This window comes from Mustelus asterias, chromosome 22 (genome assembly GCF_964213995.1).
Source record: "Mustelus asterias chromosome 22, sMusAst1.hap1.1, whole genome shotgun sequence".
In the NCBI taxonomy this organism is placed as follows: Eukaryota; Metazoa; Chordata; class Chondrichthyes; order Carcharhiniformes; family Triakidae; genus Mustelus; species Mustelus asterias.
Genome location: NC_135822.1, coordinates 24,229,860 through 24,253,855, shown reverse-complemented (window position 1 = coordinate 24,253,855; position 23,996 = coordinate 24,229,860). Strand labels below are relative to the sequence as shown.

Here is a 23,996-nt window from a genome sequence, read left to right as displayed (position 1 = left end):
CAAGTCTATCAGTTTAATTGAAACATAGAAAATAAGGAGGCCATTCAGCCCTTCGAACCTGCTCCGCCATTCATTATGATCATCCAACTCAACAGCCTCCCACCCCCACCCCCTGAGAAGACAAGCTCCCAAAATGTGGCATTACCAACTCATATTGGGTTAAAATATTCATAGAATAGAATCATAGAAACCCTACAGTGCAGAAGGAGGCCATTCGGCCCATCGAGTCTGCACCGACCACAGTCCCACCCAGGCCCTACCCCCACATATTTACCCGCTAATCCCTCTAACCTATGCATCTCAGGACTCTAAGGGGCAATTTTTAACCTGGCCAATCAACCTAACCCGCACATCTTTGGACTGTGGGAGGAAACCGGAGCACCCGGAGGAAACCCACGCAGACACGAGGAGAACGTGCAAACTCCACACAGACAGTGACCCGAGCCGGGAATCGAACCCGGGACCCTGGAGCTGTGAAGCAGCAGTGCTAACCACTGTGCTACCGTGCCGCCCGAATTGGATTGGAGATGCCGTCATCTCCAATCCAAGTTAAATAAGAACATAAATAAGAAATAGGAGCAGGAGTAGGCCATCTAGCCCCTCGAGCCTGCCCCGCCATTCAATAAGATCATGGCTGATCTGACGTGGATCAGTACCACTTACCCGCCTGATCCCCATAACCCTTAATTCCCTTACCGATCAGGAATCCATCCATCCGCGCTTTAAACATATTCAGCGAGGTAGCCTCCACCACCTCAGTGGGCAGAGAATTCCAGAGATTCACCACCCTCTGGGAGAAGAAGTTCCTCCTCAACTCTGTCTTAAACCGACCCCCCTTTATTTTGAGGCTGTGTCCTCTAGTTTTAACTTCCTTACTAAGTGGAAAGAATCTCTCCGCCTCCACCCTATCCAGCCCCCGCATTATCTTATAAGTCTCCATAAGATCCCCCCTCATCCTTCTAAACTCCAACGAGTACAAACCCAATCTCCTCAGCCTCTCCTCATAATCCAAACCCCTCAATTAAATTATTCAATTAAACTTGCAATCAAATAGCTTTAAGTTCAATTCTGGGATCGATTTTCTCCTGGAGAACAGCTTTACTGCTGATGCTCAGTTTAATATCTTTGTTAATAATATACTCAATTCCACCCACCAATCTAATGAGGATATTCATCGCTAGTTATGGAGTTCAGTGAAGACTGAACCACACAGACCACACAGTCCAGGTTCAGTTCCTACATGTTCTGAGTTAGTTGCCTTTATGGCAGCTTGGTTCAATCTCATGTACTGGCTCTGCGACTTCAGTTGCACCAAAAGACCCATACACATAATGTAGACCTTCACTCAAGTGCAGCACCAAGAGTATGCTGGGTTATAAGAGGCAAACTTTTTGCAAAGAGGAAAGGGGAGTTGTCCTGGTTTCTGGCCAACATTCCTCCTTCAGTGCCTTGTGACACCCCGGACATGGCCATTCAGAGCTCTGAAAAAGGGTCATCCAGATTCGAAACATTAGCTCTGCCCTTCCCAAATTCAGTGGGTAAATGCTACTATGCAAAGCTTTCGGCCAATGTAGACCAAGGGGCTAGTAATTGGGTAAAACCCATCAGACTGTGTATAATTTTCACTGTATGTAACTTCATTGAAGTACTGCAGAGTGCAATTCAACCAATGTATACAGTTTGTAATGAATTTTGGGCATTGCAACATAAATATTGAAACACATGTAATGTTCTCAAACTGAAATCAGCATGAATTCTAATTTCAGCAGAAAATGTAAATACCGTTGAACATTACTACAGTAATAATTGGAAATGTTTTGCAATGTGGTTTTCAGATTTTATGTAAATAAAGTATACTTTTGGGGGAAAAAATTCCTCCTTCAACCAACAGGTTTAACTGGTTATTTGTCTCACTGCCAATCGCGTGACTCTGCTGTGTGAAATTGGCTGCTGCGGTTTCCTACAAAACAACAGTGAATATACTTTGAAAATAAATCGAAGATTGCAAATGAGTTGGGATGCCCTGAAGTCATGACAGACGCCATGCTTTTTTCCTCCTTTCTTCAGCTGAAGAAAGGGCTACAAATGGCCCACTTCACCCAGGTTAAGGACAGGAAAATTGACCATTCCATAGGATGTGTAGGGGGCCAGGATGGCCCCACAAGACCGAATGTCTTGCAGGCTATCACCAAGGCCAATTAAGAGTGGCAGAAGATGCTGGAAAATCTCAGCAGGCCTGACAGCATCCGTGGAGAGAGATGCTGTCAGACCTGCTGATTCTGGCTGACCCTTCTTCAGAGCTCTGAGTGGCCATGTCCGGGGTGTCACACTGCATACAAAGTCTGCAGAACCAAAAGCAAGGATCACTGCTGGGATGGAGGAGGAAGAAAAATGGCAAGATCTCTTTAAAAATCAGTTATGATTAACAGCCTTCTGTACTGTTCTTTCCATTCTGATTGGTTTTGTAATTTTTTGAAATGGCAAATATTCACAGCATTCCATGGAGAAATGTTTCAAATATTTTCAAAAATATATCAGGAGCCTGAAGTTATAAAGATCCACAGACACACATACAACTTCTTGGCCGTTAGAGGGTTCAACCCCAAAGAGTCAGTTCAATTCTGCTCTAGCTGGCCCCAGTGTGAATGAACTCAAGCTCGCTGCTTCTACACATTTGGGAGAGACTAGCAGGTATGGCTGTGCTTCTGAAATTCAGGACACAGCTGGAAGTATTCAGAATGCATTCAAGCACAAAAGATGCAGTTCCTTCTGGAATTCTTCATTTCAGGGTAAGAGCTCCTCTGAGCTTCAATGTGGTTCAAACACCAATGAAGAAAAGCATGACTTATAACGAGCCTGTAGAATGTGGAGTTCTAGTTTTGTCAATTTTATTCTTCCATTTTCCTGAATGCCCAACTCCTGCTGCAGATTAGGCTCCGAGGGGCTCGAGCCGTCCTTTGGGACTTCACTCAAATGTCTGGTCTTCGTATTTGAGCTCAGCTGGCATGCTATTCAACTGTAGAAAGCATCACGGTTGACCCCTATCTGTCCTCACTGGGGCCACATTCGATTCCCAGGAGTTGCTGAATAATAATTAGCATCAGGAACTCTGGCTAATTTTCAATATCCAACACAATGGGTGCTGAAACTAATAGCTGGACTCTACTTGCTGGCTCAGCTGCATTGAACCTTCCTGTTTGAATGGGTGAATGCATGATCCAGTTTATTGCATTCCCCGCTAGGCCACTGAGGAAGATTGCTGCAACATTTCCAGCACACTTCCTCTTTGCTATTGTAGCACCATTAACCAGCTTTTGTTTGTGTAACCATTCATTGTTTGTTACTGATTGGCACACCCCAGTAGGGTATTAACTCTGAATTACACCCATTCACTGAGCAACAACCATCAAGAAATGTATCCAATCCAGGCATGATCTCCTGGTTCTATATGATGCCTCTGGGCAGGCAGATAGATTGTTATTTTGATCAATTAGATTTCATCATACTCTTCACCTCTTCTTTGTTCTACCACATACCTGATGCCAGAGGTCGGATCCATTCTTTGCTGTTGAGGTCAAGCCGCCAAAGGTCATTGAATGCTGCATTGCAACTGCTTTGAGTGCAACCCCCAAAGACATACATGGACTGATTGGCATCATAGTAACAAGCACCTGGAATTAAAAAGATGAACAGTAGGAGGTCTTGCTTAAGAGTGTGAAGGCAACAAAAGCCAAAAGCTACACTACAATATGTCTAAACTGTAATATCGCCCTTATTTAACACTCTATAGGGGTGGCACGGTGGTTAGCAGTGCTGCCTCACAGCGCCAGGGACCTGGGTTCAATTCCTGGCTTGGGCACTGTCTGTGCGGAGTCTGCATGTTCTCCCCGTGTCTACGTGGGTTTCCTCTGGGTGCACCGGTTTCCTCCCACAGTCCAAAAGACATGCTGGTTAGGTGCATTGGCCATGCTAAATTCTCCCTCGGTGTATCTGAACAGGTGCCAGAGTGTGGCAACTGGAGGATTTTCATTGCACTGTTAATGGAAGCCTACTTGTGACTAATAAATAAACTTTACTTTTACTTACTTTACAACGTTGAATATATTGGATTGTCAAAGAAGTAAATGCCATTAAATATGACTTCAAAATCACATGGTGAAAACTAGAGATAAAAGCAAAATATTGCAGATGCTGGAAACAAAAACAGAAAAATGCTGGATATCTCACCAGGTCTGACAGCACCTGTGGAGAGAGAATATGGCCAACTCTTCCGAGTCTGGGTCGTCATTTCTTTAGTTTAGTTTCAAGTTTAAGTTTATTTATTAGTGTCACAAGTGAAAATCCCCAAGTCGCCACACTCTGGCGCCTGTTCGGGCACGGAGGGGGAATTTAGCATGGCCAATGCACCTAAACAGCACATCTTTTGGGTTGTGGGAGGAAAACGGGGCACCTGGAGGAAACCCACGCAGACATGAGGAGAATGTGCAGACTCCGCACAGACAGTGACCCAAGCCGGGAATCGAACCCGGTTCCCTGACACTGAGGCAGCAGTGCTAACCACTGTGCCACCCATGGGTAAGGTGGCCAAAACAGCACACAGTAATCCAGCTGTGGTCTCACCTAAACACTATATAATTGCGTTTAGTAAGGCCTCCTTACTTATATTCAATTTTTTGGGGGGGACAGAAAGGATGTCAAGTGGAAGGAGAACATGGTGAATACTGCTCAAGCACTCACCAAAATCATATTTCACTCCAAGCTTGGTAAATTCCCAAAAAACAATATTAAAAATAGATTCTGACATAAACATAATCCCTGTGGGCTTTCTGCTTCAGCACAGTACACTGCAGTTACAATTCGTAAGGAGCAGCAATCCCAATACAGTACAGTAACTGTTTGAATAAACACCCTTCACTTAGCCCAAAACAATGCTATCAGGAAACTCTACTCACTGTGTGAAAAGCGCTGGGTAATCGGAGTCCCGGGGTAGGGGTAGGTCCGGCTCTCCCACTGAATAAATCCTCCTTGAACGGCTTTTATAAAACCATAGTAACACTGGTGAGCCACGCCTGCAAGTCAAAGAGACACAGAAGCTTAGTGGCATTTTCAAAAAAAGGAAAGAAATCCGTGTACCTGAGACATTCCTACCACCCCCCAAAACCTCTCACTTCCACCACTAAGGATTTCACCGAGTCGATTAACTCAAGCAGATAACTCTCAAACTTCTGGCATTCGGAACTATTTTCCTGTTGTGAGGCTGCATATTGCATTGACATAGCAACTTTATTTATGACTGCACCCAACCCCCCACCACAACTACCTTGTTGCAACTGAAATCGGAAACACAACTGAGGCCGGTAAAACCCAATGGTATTTTAGAGTTGCAGCAGACGAAGCAGGAAAGGCTATTAAACACAAAAACATTAATAGGTTCAAGAGGGTCCTTCCACTCACTACTGCTCCAGCGCTTTAACCCACCATACATCTTCTCTGCAAGAACTCAACAAAAATCTACAGAATCAAGTGCAAACAGTACATGCATCTTCAGTACAAGGAGGGCACACAGGCTCTCTGCACCAGTTCAACACTGGAGAGTGAGTGCAGTGGCAACACAGTTGTATAATGGGGTTACAGGGCTAGGGCCTGGGTGGGATTGTCGTTGGTGCAGGCTCGATGGGCCGAATAGCCTCCTTCTGCACTGTAGTGATTCTATGATTTGTATTTACTGAGGCTGCCAAAGTCACAGTGAAAGAGGAGATAGTTAAAATACTGGCTAAGAATTGATAAAGGGAAGGTATTAAAAAGTTTGGCTGAACTTAAAAGCTGATAAGTCACCAGAATAAGATGGAATACATCCAAGAATGCTGAGGGAAGTAAAGGTGGAAATTGTGGCAGTACTGATCATTATCTTCCAATCCTCCTTGTATATGAGTGCGGTGCCAGAGGACTGGAGAATTGCAGGTGTTGTACCCTTATTTTAAAAAGGGTGCAAGGATAAACCCAGCAACTACATGCCATACCTCGATGGTGAAAAAGATTTTAGAAATGATAATCTGGGACAAATTGTACAGTCATTTGAACAAGTGGACCAATTAAGGAAATCCAGCAGGGAATTGTCAAAGGCAAATTATATTTAAATTACTTGTTTGAGCCTTTTGACAGCGGGATTGATGAGAGTAATGTGGTTGATGTAGTGTACATGGACTCCCAAAAGGGATTTGATAGGGTCCCATAACAGACTTGTCACTCAATTTGAATCTGTACAAAAAACCGGCACAGTGACAGCATGGATATAAAGTTGAATGAGTGACAGGAAAGAGAGAAAAGTGGCAAATCATTGATTTTTAAACTAGAATGTATACAATGGACTTCCCCAGGGGTCAGTACTGACACCACTGCTTTTCATGGGATGTATTAATGTCTGAGACTTGGGTGTACAGTGAACAATTCCAAGGTTTGTAGATGGTACAACTTGGAAGTATTATGAATTGTGAGGAGGATAGTGATAGACTTCAAGAGGATACAGACACAATCATAGAATAGTTACTGCGCAAGAGATCAGACCAGTGTGGTTTACATGCCAGCTCTCTACAATAGCATTTTAGCTAATCCCATTATCTAGGGAAGGATGTGTTGGCCTTGGAGAGGGTCCAGAGGGGGTTCACGAGAACGATTCCGGGAATGAAAAGCTTGATGTATGAGGCGCGCCTGAGGACTCTGGGTCTGTCATCGATATAGAAGTAGGAGTATAGAAGGATGAGGGGGGGATCTCATTGAAACTTACAGAATAATGAAAGGCCTGGATAGAGTGGACGTGGGGAAGATGTTTTCATTAGTAGGACAGACTAGGACCTGAGGGCATAGCCTCAGAGTAAAGGGACAACCCTTTAGAACCAAGGTGACGAGGAATTTCTTCAGCCAGGGGGTGGTGAATCTATGGAATTCATTACCACAGAAGGCTGTGGAGGCCAGATCATCGAGTGCATTTAAGGCAGAGATAGATAGGTGCTTGTTTGGTATGGGGATCAAGGGTTACAGGGAAAAAGCGAAGAATGGGGTTGAGAAACTTATCAGCCATGGTTGAATGGCGGAGCAGACTCAACAGGCCAAATGGCCTAATTCTGCTCCTATATCTTATGGTCTTATTCCCAGACCTTTTTTTTTGGAATGGTGGACATATGACAGATGAAATTTAATGCGGAGAAGTGTGAACTGACACATCTTGGTTGGAAGAACAAGGTGACACAATGTAAATAAAGGGTACAATTCTAAAGGGAGGACCGGGACAGGGAGAGCTAGGGATATTTGGGTACAAATCAAAGAAGATGGCTCAACAGGTTGAGGTAGCAGTTAAAATGGCATATGTAATCCTGAGCTTCAAAAACAGAGGCACAGAGTACAACAGCAAGGAAGCTACAATTAATATTTGCAAAACACTGGCTAGGTTTCACTCTGTGTCCAATTCTGGCTGCACAGTTTAGGAAGGATATGAAGGCTTTAGAGGGGGTCCAGAAAAGATTTACGAGAATGGTTTCAGGTATGAAGGACATCAGTGACGGGGATAAATTGGACAATCTGGGGATCTTGAAGAGAAGGTTGAGAGCAAATTTGATAGAGGTATTCAAAATCATAGTTAATAAAGAGAATTAGCTCCCTTGGCAAAAGGATCAAGAAAGGGCAGCACGGTAGCACAGTGGTTAGCACTGCTGCCTCAGTGTCAGGGACCCAGGTTCAATTCCAGCCTCCGGTCACTGTCTGTGTGGAGTTTACACATTCTCCCCATGTCTGTGTGGGTTTCCTCCGGGTGCTCCGGTTTCCTCCCACAGTCCAAAGATGTGCGGGTTAGGTTGATTGGCCGTGCTAAATTGTCAGGGAGATTAAGAGGGTAAATATGGGGGTTATGGGAATAGGGCCTGGGTGGGATTGTGATCAGTGCAGACTCGATGGGCTGAATGGCCTCCTTCTGCACTGTACGGATCCTATGATTTTAACCAGACGATACCAATTTAAGGCGAATGGCAAAAAAAACCAACTGCAATATGAGGAAGAACATTCTTCCAAAGCAAGTGGCTCGGAACTGGAATACATTGCTTGAGAATCTGGAGGCCGCAGATTCAATTGTGTCTTTCAGAAGGAACTGAATTAACATCTGAACAGGAAAAAAGGTAGGAGAGCTGGATTATGGAAATGTCTCTTACAGACAGCCAGCATGAATACGATGGGCCATCTGACCTCCTTCAGTGCTGTAACCATTCTATGATTCAAATTAACATTTTGCTCATAGCCTCAGATCTCTATCCTAGTTCAAAACCCTTCCATACCTTTAATAAGTCGATACCACTGCTTACAAACAAGGGCAGCTGTTTTGTGCTCCTGATATGGAGACAAGAAGGACAAGATGTATTCCAGCACTTCCTCAGGCAACTCTAACATCGAGCGGTTATGCCTCATTTCCTCAACTTCCAATTCAACATGAGGTTCCTCGTCCTGCTCCATGGGCCCATCCAATATTTCTTCTGTGTCCATGGCACTAAAACTGTCATCCTCGCTGTCTGACGAGCTGGCCATCGCATGCCACTCTATATCACAAATGAGAAAGACTTGTTCAAAGGTGGGCTGAAATTGTGGCAATTATATGTGCAAGACAAACGATTAAAAAATTAACTGAATGCTGATATCAATAATATTAACCAGATATTGGCAGTACAAGAATGCTGGGGCGCTGCTATCAGACTTGCATTGTTTTCTCCGCACCCTTCACACTGTTTTATAGATCACTACTAATAACAAAATTCATACATCAGAAGACAAACCTAACCTACTTCTGCAAAATTCTATATCTGATGTCCCTTGGATTAGACCAACAAAATACTTCCCTTAAAACTTGATGGGGCTTTACAAGTTTCTTTTGTGGACATATTATCAGCAGCTCAGGATTTAGTAGCATCCTGAATGTATGAGGCACATTTGAGGTGCATGTTATTTCCCCACAGGTTGAAATCAGGTTTAACACCACTCGCTGCTAAATAGGAGGATGCTCTTTCAGGAAAATGGAAAAGATAAAGGCTGAAGCACACATAAAGGTCTCGCAGTCAAGTCAAAATATTTATGGACCTTGCCCATCCAGATGTTTCAATCAAATAGAGGTTCCTGGGATTATCTGTCTCATACGCCCTTCAGCCATTTGAATGGTTACAAAATTTTTGGAAGAGGTCCTTGCTTATCCAGAACCTGATTGGTCCAATCAACTCAATAACACGCAGATTTCATTCATGTTGTCATGAGGCATTTTATGTGTTGACATCAATACAGCAGAGCAAACATTACACTTAAAATGACACTGTAAAGTTGCAATAAGCTTCTCATGTGAATGCTCTTAATTCATCTCAAATTGCTTCCATCAATTGCAATGACATGTCTGAACTCACCAGTATTTCAGCCCAGTGTCATTCAGCTCAAAATGCTCCCTCCACGCAGCCCTAATTTAGGAGAAAATCTAATACTACGCTGCTGGTTGTTTTTCCACGTTCCAGCATTGCTAACACAGAATGCTTGGCGTTTGCCTTCACAGCAAGCATTTTGAAGGTCTACATACAAGAAACAGCAACACTTCCCACGCTTAGTCAATACTGTTACAAATTTAGTAAGGTCAAAAGGTGCTGTACAAAATCTCTCAATTCCTATGGCGCACTACATAAAGACACATTGATAACCTGGTTTAAGGATGAAATGGTGTCAATAGTAAACCATATTTTAAAAAAGGATGGATTTCTAACCATCTTTAAAAGGATAGAATCTCCCTACAATTCTGTAATCTCTGTGGCAGTATTGTAGTTCTGTAGTGTGTCAGGACTGAAATTACTTGCCCAGTCTCAGCAAAACACCATGCTCCCAGGAACAAAGGAAAGAAAACACATTTTGGTTTGCGTTACACTGTTAGCTGTTTCTATTTTTTTTCTAAAAGAGTCAAGTTTAAAAAATACAACTTAAACTTGATTTCTTTAATTTCAGTTAGTTACATACCGCAGCAAAGTAAAACCAATTGATCATTAGGTCTATTGCTTCTACAGGTTATCTAACCAAGTAAAACTCCAGAATTCTCATTTAACATCCCCCACTATTCAACCATAAAGGCTGTGCCACAGGTAAAATTCCCTTTCCTGGAAACAGGGGAACCATTATTTCCATTATTCCCTCTATCTATCTCAAAGACCCGCCAGCATTTTGCTGCAAGAGTTCTGATTGATGAAGCATCACTGCCTTTGCTCTCAATAAACTTTGTTCCTTTTGTTTTATTCTTTCGTGGGATGTGTACATTGCTGGCGAGGCTAGCATTTGTTGTCCATCCCAATTACCTAGAACTAAGTAGCAAGATAGGCAGTTAAAAGTCAACCACATTGCTGTGGCTCTGGAGTCACATGTAGGCCTGACCAGGTAAGGGCGGCAGATTTCCTTCCCTAAAGGACGTTTATGAACCAGATGGGTTTTTACAACAATAAATAATAGTTTCATGATCACCATTAATGAGGCCAGCAAGTATTCCAGAATCATTAAATGAAATTAAATTCCACCAGTTGCCATGGTGGGATTTGAACCCATATCCACAAAGCATTAGTCCGGGCCTCTGGATTGCCAGTATATAACCACGACGCCACCATGTCCCCCTCTGATTTATCAATTTGTGAAGTTCTTTGGTGGAAGGCCCTTTTTCCTTCAAATTATCACAACAGTTAAAAAGCATCACCTATTGAAACTTTCATACTAACTTTTCAACAACTTTATTTAGGTTGTGCTGGGAGACAGATGAGCCTGAATATTTGAATCAAGTTGCCTATGGAAGGAGTAGGCAATTCAGTCCCTCAAGCTTGTCTCATCATTCAATTAGATTTGGGCAGATCTGTACCTCAACTGTAGTCTCTCACATTTGTTCCACATCTCCTGTTATTCTCACCTAACAAAAATATGAGTTTCGAAACATTTCAACAAGCCTAACATGCAGAACCTTGCAAGAGATGGGGTAGATATTCTACTTTTCCACCAAGCCACATGAAAAAGCAATTCTGGTTTTATCCCTAAATGTCTGAGATATAATTTTAAGATTATGTCCTCTTGATCTGGATTTCTTTGCCAGAAAAAATAATGTCTCCGTATCTACCCTATTAAATCACTCAATCATTTAAATGTTTCAATTAGATCATCCTCGAATTTCTAAACTCAAGGGAATAGCAGCTTTGTTTACATGCAATACGTGTCTAGATTTTAAGATCTGGAATAACTCTGGTGAATCTGGGCTGTGCCTTTTCCAAGACTAACACAACTTTGCTGAAGTTTGCCGCCCAAAATTGAAGGCAGTAATGTAGATGGGTTCTGGCTAAGGTATCACTTCCTCTTTCTTGAAATCCAATTTTCTTGAAATAAAGGCTAACATTCTATTAGCCTTTTGGTTTATTTTGTACCTGTAGCTTTGAATGATCGAGTTGGCCCAATAGTTTACATGGTACAAAACAACATGCTATAAACTGACAGGGTCTACACTGTACAGTGCAAATTGCTTCTAGTGCAATGCTCAATTCATCTCATTAAACTATTTCCAGCACCAGAGGGAGACTTTAACAACATGAATATCACCCAAATGTCATGCAGCTCAAAAAGCACTATCCAAATACAACATACACTGGAAAGTCTTAGCCTAGAATTGTGCAGCTGGGTGTCTTTGTACAGTTCAAATGGGCATAATATAAAAGTTTAATGTGCTTACGATTATGCGTTACTGAAGTCCTAGTAACAACACTGCAACGTAGTCACTTCCACAATTACACAGTTTGAAATGTAGCCTTACTGTAGAGACTCAGCTCCAATAACTACACATCAACTGAATACTCCAAAGATGCATTGTACAGACGCTGAGTTGGTTGATTCAAAGCAAGCTCCTTGATCTGCATTCCCAGTCAGCCCAGCACTTTTTCTAACAACAGAACTGAAATAGGCAACCACTGTCATCTTTTATAGTTGAAACAATAGCATTTTCAAACCTTTACTCTTGGTAAATTAAAATGACTTTCATGGTGCAGTTTTTATTATACTTCAGATGGGTAGCAGAGTGGTTAGCACTGCTGCCTCACGGCACCAGGGACCCAGGTTTGATTCCCAGCTTGGGCAACTGTCTGTGCGGAGTCTGCACGTTCTCCCCGTGTCTGCATGGGTTTCCTCCGGGTGCTCCGGTTTTCTCCCACAGTTTGAAAGACGTGATTAGGTGCATTGGCCATGGTAGATTCTCCCTCAGTGTACCCAAACAGACACCAGAGTATGGCAACTAGGAGATTTTCACAGCAACTTCATTACAGTGTAAGCCTAACTGTGACTAATAAATAAACTTAGCTTAGACTCTATTTATTTGTAAATCACTTTTTCAGGATAGAAAGTAAGTTTCTGCTGGATAGCTTAGATTCAGTTCCATTATTAAATATCACCTGAGATTTGACTATTCACGTCAAGCATTCCAGGTTTTGCTGAAACAGAAAAAAGATCCATCCCTCCCACCCTCTGCAATAATTCAAGAGACTCACTAAGAGAACCAAAATAAAGTCAAGACCTTCTGGCTGCGTGTCAGATTCTCATTTTTAATCCTTTCTACACACATGGGAAATATAGTGACCTCTCCACCCCCTTAACCACATTGTGGGCACAGTGATTTAATTTGTCCTCCTTATTCATATTGTATACAGGAGCCATCACACCAGGTAGTTCTAAGTCAACCATTATAGGGTGGAGGCACAATGCTGTTCCTCTTTATCATCAATATTATTCAGTTCAAGGATTATGCTGACCCTCATGCAGATTAAGTTTATTTATCAAAATTTATTCATTAGTGTCACAAGTAGGCTTACTGCAATGGAGCTACTGTGAAAATCCTCTAGTTGCCACACTCCAGCACCTGTTTGGGTACACTGAGGGAGAATTTAGCATGGCCAAAGCACTTAACCAGCACACCTTTCGGATTGCGGGAGGAAACCAGAGGAAACCCACGCAGACACAGGGAGAATGTGCAGACTCCACACAGACAGTGACCCAAGCCGGGAATCGAACCCAGGTCTCTGGCATGAGGCAGCAGTGCCAACCACTGTGCCACCCATTATGTTATGGAATGCAAAGGCCATACAGCTACTGTACTTGCATTTTCGAGTTCGAGGGTCTGTGCCACCTCTCTTAGCCCATATCACAGGTTGGGCTAACTTTCCTCTCTTCAATTCCCTGCCTAGGGGTTCTAGATTCAGCCCCATGTCTCAGTAAGAGGGGCAGAGGGGATCTCACTGCAGGTGCATTTGGAGCCTGGACCCATGCCCTCCAAGACTGCCATTGGTATGTGGCCCAATTCCCACTCAGCTGGGGAGTCTGCCCAATACAAAGGGCCGGATGCCGATGGGACCCACGGTGAGCTGCTAACCTGCTGAGCCCTGCCTGCCTGGGCTTTGCTTCCACCGGCTCGGCTTTATCCGGCATTGAGGACAGAGCTTCCCCCTCCCCGGGGTGGGCACCACCCTGCCCACAGCCCCCCCTGGGGTGCTGGCACCCCACTGCCGGGGCCCAGCTTTACCCCCTCAACCCAACCCAACCCAACCCGCAGCTGTGTGGATGCCAGGAGGGGCCGCACCCACTCACCAGCCTGGCTCGCTTCCTCGCCGTGCGCTCAGGGCCGCCCGCCCGCTACCGCAGCCGCCGCCTGTGTGAGGGAAGCCGTGGCTCTCACCGCCTCCCGCTCTCCCTCAGTCGCTCCGATCCGCCATCTTCCGCCCGGAGCCACCGCGGCGGTGCGCAAGCGCACGCACTCAGGGCGTCACAGCTGCTCACGCGCACCCCCTGCCGGCAGCGTCATGCTGCGGCAACTCCAGCGCCTGCTGAGCCTGGTCAGCTGGAGCAGTCTGCTACCCTAGCCCTGCACCTATGGGCCAATGTCCCCCCCCCCCCCCCCCCCCCTCATCCCTGCCAATGTCTCTCCCCCCCATCCCTGCATCTTGCCAATGTCTCCTACCCTTGCCAATGTCCCCTATTCCTGCACCTTGCCAATGTCCATGTCCCCTACCCTTGCCAATGTCACCTATCTCTGTGCCTGGCCAATGCCCCCTACTCCTGGACCTTGCAATATCCCCTACCTTTGCCAATGTCCCCTCTCCCTGGAACATGCCAAAGGCCCCTATAACTAGATCTTCCCAATGTCCCCTATCCCTGGAGCTGGCCAATGTCCCTTATCCTGGATCTTGCCAATGTCCCCTATCCCTGGACCTTGCCAACCTCCCCTATTTCTGCACTTAGCCAATATCTCCTAGCCCTGGAGCTTGCCAATGTCCCCTATCCCTGGAGCTTGCCTATCCCTAGACCTTGCCAATGTCTCCCATTGGGGGGGCGATGGCCGAGTGATATTATCGCTAGACTATTAATCCAGAACAAAAACAGAAAATGTTGGAAAAACGCAGTAGATTTGCCACATCTGTGGAGAGAGAATAGAGTCAATGTTTCAAGTCTGGAGCTTCGTCAGAGCTAAAGACAAAGAAAACAGGACAAGATTTATACTATGTGGGGGGGCTATAATGGGGCAAAGGAAATGTAAATGGTGATGATAAAGGCTGAGAAAGGTACTCAGAGCGTCCATTAAGAGATTGGGATGTGTGAATGGCAGAACAAAGAAGCAGAGTGTCAGAGGACAACCTGAGGAATGTTGCAGTTGGCCCTGGGGTGGGGGTTGTTTGGAAGACAAGATGGAGAACAAGATTTCAGAAATGGAAAAATAAAAATGAGAACATGAAATAATAAAAATGGACGAATATGATGAAAAGAAGAAATGAAATAAAATAAATGGGGTGAAGGTGCAGGAGAGAGTTCATGCTCTGAAGTTGTTGAACTCAATTAATCCAGGAACTCAGCCAATGTTCTGGGGACCCAGGTTCGAATCCCACCACAGCAGATGGTGGAATTTGAATTCAATAAAATATATCTGGAATTATGAATCTATTGATGACCATAAAACCATTGTCGGAAAAACCCACCTGGTTCACTAATGCCCTTTAGGGAAGGAAATCTGCCGTCCTTACCTGGTCTGGCCTACATGTGACTCCAGAGCCACAGCAATGTGGTTGACTCTCAACTGCCCTCTGAAATGGCCTAGCAAGCCACTCAGTTGTTCATGAAGGTAACTCACCACCACCTTCTCAAGGGCAAGCAGGAATAGGCAATAAATGCTGGCCAGGCAGTGACGCCCATGTCCTACGAATGAATTAAAATGGGGGCGGCACGGTAGCACAGTGGCTAGCACTGCTGCTTCACAGCTCCAGGGTCCCGGGTTCGATTCCCGGCTCGGGTCACTCTGTGTGGAGTTTGCACATTCTCCTCGTGTCTGCGTGGGTTTCCTCCGGGTGCTCCGGTTTCCTCCCACAGTCCAAAGATGTGCGGGTTAGGTTGATTGGCCAGGTTAAAAATTGCCCCTTAGAGTCCTGAGATGCGTAGGTTAGAGGGATTAGCGGGTAAATATGTGGGGGTAGGGCCTGGGTGGGATTGTGGTCGGTGCAGACTCGATGGGCCGAATGGCCTCCTTCTGCACTGTAGGGTTTCTATGATTCTATGATTCCTCACATCCCATTCCATCTCTGAACTGTATGTATATCTCAATGGGTTAAAACAGGAACACTGATTAATGTCTGCATTAGGAGAAGTCATATTGGACTCAGAAGGTTTCCCTCTCCATAGATGTTGCCAGACCTGCTGAGTTTTTCCAGCACTTCCTGTTATTTTTGGCAATCCACATTCTTGGACTAATGATCCTGAGACTTGAGTTCAAATCCAACTGGGGGATTTTAATCCAGTTCATTTAATAAATCTGGGTTTAAAAAGCTAGGCTCAGTAATGGTGAGCGGACTGTTGCAAAGACCCATGTGGTTCTGATGCTGAAGAAGATGTTTCCCCTCGTGGGAGGATCCAGACCTAAAGGGCACAGTTTCAAAATAAGGGGTCTCCCATTTAAGAAGAGATGAGGAGGAATTTCTTCTCTCACGGGGGTCACTGATCTTTGGAATTTTCTACCTCAGTGGGCAGTTTATTGGACATATTCAAGGCTGAGTTCAACAGATTTTTGATCTACAAGGCAGTGAAGGGTTATGAGGAGCAGGCAGGAAAGTGGAGTTAAGACAATCAGATCAGCAAAGATCTTATTAAATAGCGGGATACTCTCAAGGGACCAAATGGCCTACGCCAGCTCCGATTCTTAAGATCTTATGTTCGGATGTTCACTAATGGCATCTAGAGAATGAAATCTATAATCCTTATCCAGATTAGTCAATACGTGACTTCAGACCAACCGGGTAATTCCCAACTGCCTTCTGGAACGGCCCAGTGAGCCATTCAGTTGTATCAAACTACTACAACAAATTATAATAGGAAAAAAAACAGATGGAGCACCTTGCAACGACCTAAGCACTGGTTTAGGGCATGGCAAAGGTACGCCCAGCGTGCCAAGAGGAATGTCCTCCTCATTAACAGCCAGGAATTTGTGCCAAAGTTGAAAAAGCCATCCCACAGACTGGTCAAGCAATGGCCTGACGTAGTCATACTCACAGAATTATACCTTTCAGAGAACATTCTAGGCCCCTCCATCCGCATCCCTGCGTATGTCTTCTTCCACCTGCAGAGTCAAGCAAATTTCTTCAGCATTGTGACTGGGATATTGTCAAGGTCCCACAGCCTTTGCTGTATCTCCTGCTCCCAGACACTTCTTAAAATTACAATGGCACACATTTGGAAGAAAGCCGCACTGGAAGTTCTCGACACTAACTTCAGGCTCATCAAAGTTTCAGGGCATCTGGTCCAACCTGGGCGAGGAAAACTCCTGCTGATTGCAACCTACACAGGGTGGCACGGTGGCACAGTGGTTAGCACTGCAGCCTCACAGCGCCAGGGACACAGGTTCAATTCCGGCCTCGGGTCACTGTCAGTGTGGAGTTTGCATGTTCTCCCTGTCCCCTGCGTGGGTTTCCTCTGGGTGCTCCGGTTTCCTCCCACAGTCCAAGATGTGCGGGCTAGGTTGATTGGCCATGCTAAGTTGACCCTAGTGTCAGGGGGATTACCCTAGTGTGGGGTTACAGGAATAAGGCCTGGGTGGGATTGTGGTCAGTATAGGCTCAATGGGCCAAATGGCCTCCTTCTGTACTGTAGGGACTCTATGAGAACTTAGTCTGCATGGGGTCCATCACCAAGAGTAACTCAGTAGCACATGGCTAAAAGACTAGACTTGTGGAAGATGGTGAGAGAATGAACATGGAGGAAAAACCTACTTGACCTCATCCTAACCAATCGCAGTTGTTTTGCATGCATCTGTCCTTGACAGTATCCACAGGAATGGCTACCACATAGTCCTTGTGGAGATGGAAGTTTCCTCTTCATGCTGATAACATCCTCCTTTGGCACCCCCAGAGATAGAGTCTGAACAGATCTAGCACTGTTGGCCTTCACTAGCAGCAGAATTCCACCACAATATGTAACCTCATGGCCTGACATACCTTCCACTTTATCACAGTCATCAAGACACAAACCTTGGTTCAATAAAACTGCCAGTGAACATGCCATAGCAGCAGCAAATCAAAAAACACTGTCAGCCTGATGAAGCTACAACACAGGACTACGTGCATGCCAAACAGTGGAAGCAGCATGTTATATTCAGAGCTAAGCAATCCCACAGACTGTAGATTAGATCAGTCCTGCCGCATCTAGTTGTGAATGATGGTGGATAACTAATAAGAGGAGGTTCCATGGATATCCCTCTCCTCAATAATGAGGGAGCCCAGCTCCCAGTCTGCAACCATCTTCAGCAGTAGTGCTGAATGGATGATCTAGCTCGACCTCCTCCTCAGGGCCCCACTATCACCAAAACAGGTCCACAGCCAATTCAATCCATTCCATGTAATATCAAGGCTGAATACACCGGATACGACAAAGGTATGGATCCTTACACCATATTGACCCGAACTGGTTCTTCTTCAGAGCTAGCTGTGCCCCGCGCCAAGCAATTCCAGTTCGACTGTAACAATGGTACCTGTAGAGCAGTGAGTTAAGAATCTGACTCTGGTCAGTGAACTAACAAAGGTTTATTAACAGAATAACTATGCACATTATAGAGCAAGGGAAAAGGTTTTAAACTCCACAGGTCCAAAACACCGACTCCTGGACCAAGCCCAAACAAGTCTGAGTGAGTCCCCAACTCAGCTCCCGATTGGACTAGAGGGTCGCATGACCCTTTCAGGGAAACACCCCTTAAAGGCCTACAACAACAACACATCCCTCGAACGATATATAAATATATGGAAAAAAAGCTAAGTAACTATTTACAAAAATAATCCAAAGTGATAGGACATCAAATAAAGCCCATTACAAGTCCAGTCTGGCCGGTGATTTCCAAACTCATTGGGAGCGACAAAGCTCCTAGGCAGGCCCCTTTCTCGCAGGAACAATGTCCTCCCGCTCCCCGCTAGATGAACTTCCTGCCAGTGACAAACTACCTCTTTACTTGCCAAAGATGCCAAAGTCGCTTCTCTTCTTGGGGGACACACTTCACTCCCACTCACATTGGATGGTGCCGCCATTACTGGCACGACCATACTTGACCACTCCTCTGGAGCAAAACTCTGCAAATTCCCCTCAAACCACTCACCCTTGGAAATATATTGCCATTCCTTCGCAGGAGTTGGGTCAAAATCCTGGAATTCCCTCCCTAACTGTATTGTGGGTCAACCCACAGAACATGGACTGCAGCGATTCAAGCAGGCAGCTCACCACCACCTTCTCAAGGGCAACTAGGGATAGACAATAAATGCTGGCCAGCTAGCGACATCCATGTCCCATGAATGAATTAAAAAAATTATGACCATGAAACCATTGTTGATTGTCGTAAAAACAACCTGGTTAATTAGTGTCCTTTAGGGAAGGAAATCTGCCATCTTTACCTGGTCTGGCCTCATGTGACTCCAGATCCACAGCAATGTGGTTGACTCCCAAATGCTCTTGGGGATGGGCAATAAATGCTGGCCCAGCCAACGACACCCACATCCCATGAACACATTCTTAAAAAATGACAGATCGGTGATGGAGGCAAAAATTATGGAAAGTGAAAAACTCAAAGCACTCAGTGTCTACAAGGTGCCAGATGGTGCACACCATGCTGAATTTCACACATATATTTAATTTAATTTATGACAGAACTTGCAATATAAAATTAGTACCTCAAACTTCGGCATGATTCATAGTCTGGCACTGTTCCCATGTGGTTTTATAAGTACTGTTGTGAGGGGAAACATGAAGCAAAAGCTCACTATTGCAATATTTAAGTGAAGAAGTTGAATAGTCCTTTGAACCGAGAAATGAGGTTACTATGTGGGGTGTGGACAAGAGGCAATTCGGGGGGAGGCGGAATACAAATCTGAGTACAGCACTCTGGTATTCTTATAAGAAAATAAAATTGTGTTTTACTTTTGTCCAGTTTGGGAGTTAATTTAATAAGACAACTCCTGACATTTGAGCAGCTTTAATGTTTATTTCAGTGTCACATTGGAAGACAGACTAAAGCTAAAATTTAACTAGCCCAGAGAGACTGTCAGTTCTAAGAACTTGCTGGCAATCTCCAGTCAGATTTAAATCAAGTTTATCGCGTGTTCTGCATTCCATAAAACCCAACTGGCTGAGGCTGGGATTTATGAATCGCCAATTTACATGTCTATCAGTATCTTATCCTCTTTTGATACATTCTTATCTAATGGAAATTAAATTGCCTACTCCAGCAATGGCCCCCCCTTCCCCTTCCCTTCACCATCAACTCCCAGCTCCTGTCAGAATGTGAAGTTTTCTACGTGTTTGACGTTATTATAGATAATTACAGTTACTTGGGGAGCCCAGAGCTATTGTTTGTTCGTCTGTCATTGATTCCATCCCTACCCGATCACTTCCATTAGCAAAATCAGACTGAAACCTTGGCATCCTGTTCAACCAGAATTAAGCTTCATCACCAAGGCTGCATGCTGCCAATACTCCTACCACAGCTGCTGTGCCACTGAAATCCTTATTCATGCTTCTGTCACTTCTAGACTTGATTTGCTCAGTGTCATCCTGCTTGCCTTCATTAACTCTAACTTGCTCAAAATTCAGTTGCCTGTATCCTGTTCCACACTAAATCCTACCCGATCATCACCACCATCATTGTTAACCTACATTGTACTCCAATGCATTTAATTTCAAATCCCTCCATAGCTTCGCTATACTTTATCTTTCTAACATTGTCTTTTTTTATGGGATGTGGGTGTCGCTGGCAAGGCCAGCATTTGATGCCCACCCCGATTGTCCTTGGACTACGTGTAAAGAGTCAATCACATTGCTGTGGGTCTGGAGTCACATGTAGGCCAGACCAGGTAGGGACAACAGATTTCCTTCCCGAAAGGACATTAGTGGAACCAAAATCCAATATTTTGTTTTACAACAATCGATGATAGTTGTCAAGGTCACCTTTACTGAGACTAGCTTCCTATTCCAGATTTATTAATTGAATTTAAATTCCATCATCTGCTGTGGTGGGATTTGAACCCACATCCCCAGTGCATTAGGCTGGGTCTCTAGATTACTAGTCTCGTGATATTGCCACTACATTCCCCATTGAACCCCTCTGTTCTCCATTTCAGATCTTTCGTGCATCCTCCTCCATCCCTTTGCCTCACTATTAATGGCATTATCTTTAGCTGCCTTTGTCATACTCTCTCAAATTCTCTACCTAAACACCTTTGCCCCTCCACCATTCAAAAGCTCAAAGCCTATACTTTGACCAAGCTATCTGTCATCCCTTCTAATCTCTTGTCATATAGCTCAGCATTCATTCAGACACCTGTCACTGTTAGTCTTTATCCACCCTCTGCAACGTTGGTTATGCACTAAAGAAAGGCGAGGTCAAATATTTTCACGGGGCATAGAAACCATAGAAACCCTACAGTGCAGAAGGAGGCCATTCGGCCCATCGAGACTGCACCCCCGACCACAATCCCACTCAGGCCCTACCCCCACATGTTTTACCCACTAATCCCTCTAACCTACCCATCCCAGGACTCTAAGGGGCAATTTTTTTACCCTGGCCAATCAACCTAACCCGCACATCTTTGGACTTTATAAACTTTTATAAGCGTTGCTCATGGGTAATATTGTTTTATCAACTGATGAAAGGCCTGCCGTCGAAGGCCACTGCGCTAACTTTCAGCAGAACCTCAGCAACATGGCATTATGGGCCATAGGCCAAGAAGCCCATTTCCAGGGAGCCCCATTTCTCAAAAACAACAATTAGCACCTTTGAGAGAAGATTCCTTTTGTGTAACCCGACCATAATACAGCTCAGGCTGTCCACCTGCTCACTCCATGTTTCTGCTGCTTGCTGCGGCGGCATGGTGGTTAGCACTGCTGCCTCACAGCACCAGGGACCCGGGTTCAATTCTGCCTTGGGTGACTGTATGGAGTTTGCACGTTCTCCCAGTGTATGTGTGGGTTTCCTCCCACAGTCCAAAGATGTGCAGGTTAGGTGGATTGGCCATGCTAAATTGCCCCTTGGTGTCCCAAGATGCATAGGTTAGGGGGATCAGTTGGGTAAATGCATTGGGTTACAAGGATGGGGAGGTGGCCCTGGGTAAGATGCTCTCTTGGAGAGTTGGTGCAGATTCAATGGGCCAAATGGCCTCCTTCTGCGTGGTAAGGATTGTATGATAAACTGATAAATTCTCAGAATTCAGTTTGCACTCATATTTCTTTTAAAAAGACTGAGAGCAGACTTAACAGTGGTCTTTAAAATGATGAAGGATTTTGATGGATTGGATACAAAGAGAAAGTTTCCCCTTTTGGGGAAGAGCATAATGAGTAGAAATGCCATATTGGTAAAGGACTCCATAGTTAAGAGGAGTATTTAGGCGTTGCTGTGGCTGTAGACGTGACCCCAGGATGGTACGTTGCCTCCCTGGTGCCAGGATCATGGATGTCACAGGGCGACTGCAGGACATTTTATTTTGAGGGAGGGCAAACAGCCAGAGGTTGTGGCCCACATTGGAGTCAATGATTATCGGCAGGAAAAGGGACAAGATCCTCAAAGAAAATTTTAGGGAGTTAGGAAAAAAGTTGAAGAGCAGGACTTCAGGATTATTCCCAATTTCTTGTGCTCGTGAGCACATGAATAGGAAGATTTAGGGAGATTGAATAGTTCATGATATGGCTGGAAAAATGGAGTGTGTGGGGCAGTAGGGAGGTTGAGGGCTCTGAGACACTGGGACATTCTGGGGCAGGTGGGATCTGTAGTGGACAGTTTACACCGTAACAGGATTGGGGCTAATGTCCTCACGGGGACGTATGTTCGTGCTGTTCAGGCAGGTATAAACTAGACTGGCCGGGGGGTGGGGGGGGACTTGAAAAAAACTGGCAGTGGACAGTAGAAAAATATTAACTGATAAGGAGGATATGTCAGAGAGTAGTAGCAAGGTAAATAGAATACTTGGAGAGTTTGATAGAACTGGGTTAGGCAATGGTAAGTCATTGGATGAGGTCAGAGTAAGGGGGGAAAGTTAAGAAGCATAAATCAGGATTAATGTGCATGTAAGTGAATACATGGAGTGTGGTTAATAAGATTGGTGATCTACAGACACAGGTTGACAAATGGAACTATGATATTATTGCTACAACAGGCTGAAAGAAATCATAGAAACCCTACAGTACAGAAACAGGCCATTCGGCCCATCGAGTCTGCACCGACCACAATCCCACCCAGGCCCTACACCCATATCCCTACATATTTACCCGCTAACCCCTCTAACCTACGCATCTACGCATCTGGGCTGGAAGGGCTGGACTGGGCAGTAAATATTCCTGGGTACCAGGTATTTGGGAGAGACAGGAAAAATAGAAAAGGGGAGGGGCACTAGCAGTATTGATTAAAGATAGTGTTACTTTACTGGAGAGAGAGAGGATGTTCCAAAGGGGCCAAGGATGGAATCTCTGGCTGGAGGTGAGGATGAAAAAGGTGCATTAACATTATTTGGTGTAGTATATAGACCACCAACTAGTGGAAGGGATGTATAGAAACAAATTTACAAATAAACTACAAAGAGATGCAAGAATCATAGAGTAATTATAATGGGGGACTTTAATTATCTAAATATAGCTCGGGATAGGAATGGTGCAAATGGACAAAGAGCGAGCGTTCCTGAATTGTATTCAAGAGCATTTTCTGCAGCAGTATGTCTCCAGTCCAATGAAAGGGCAGGCAGTGTTGGACCTGGTTCTGGGGAATGAGCTGGACCAAGTCAATGGGACAGCATTTAGGATTTAGTGACCATTGTATCATAAGACCATGGAAAAAGTACAACAAACAATCCAGAGTAGGCATAATTAATTGGGGGAAAGCCAACTTCAATGGGAAGTGAATGAGTTGAGTGAGTTGGAATCAAATGTTGGCAGAAAAGATGGTGACTGAACAATGGGTCACCTTCAAAGAAAAAGTATTGGAGGCAATGTCAAGGTATGTTCCCTCGAAGGGAAAAGGTAAGACAAATAAACCTGGAGCACCCTGGATAACAAGAGAGAGATAGATGTGAAGGTGAAAAGGAAGAAGTGTGCGTATGACAGATGTCAGGTAGAAACTACAATGGAGAATCAGGCTGAATATAGAAGGAGCAGTGGGGGAGTGAAAAACTAACAATGAAAGCAAGAAGGGAGCATGAAAAGAGACCGGCAGCTAACATAAAAGGGATTCCCAAGATCTTCTATAAACATGTAACTAATAAAAGGATGGTAAAAGAAAGAGTGGGGCCGATTAGGGATAAAATATGAGATTTTCATATGGATGTGGGAGAAATAGCAGAGCTATTATATGAGCTATTTTTACAAAGGAAGAAGATGCTACCCAGCCCGAGGTGACAGAGGATGTAACTGGTACACTTGAGGAATTT

General features: G+C 44.6%; 1 protein-coding gene across 4 annotated transcripts in view; it reads right to left on the bottom strand.

Moving 5' to 3' along the window:
* fbxo42 (F-box protein 42) overlaps positions 1 to 13,807 on the bottom strand; it is a 44,359-nt gene extending 30,552 nt beyond the window's left edge. The window contains exons 1-4 of one of the 4 annotated variants that reach the window (XM_078238960.1): positions 13,660 to 13,807; positions 8,322 to 8,579; positions 4,953 to 5,069; positions 3,537 to 3,671 (exon numbers count right to left, since the gene is read on the bottom strand). In XM_078238960.1, the coding sequence (XP_078095086.1) occupies positions 3,537 to 3,671; positions 4,953 to 5,069; positions 8,322 to 8,568 (499 nt within the window). In that variant the 5' untranslated portion in view covers positions 8,569 to 8,579; positions 13,660 to 13,807. Of the gene's footprint in view, positions 1 to 3,536; positions 3,672 to 4,952; positions 5,070 to 8,321; positions 8,580 to 10,766; positions 10,827 to 13,659 lie in introns of those variants that run through there. The other 3 variants (XM_078238963.1, XM_078238961.1, XM_078238962.1) reach the window with 3 other exon arrangements.
* Between the last annotated feature and the right edge of the window lie 10,189 nt (positions 13,808 to 23,996).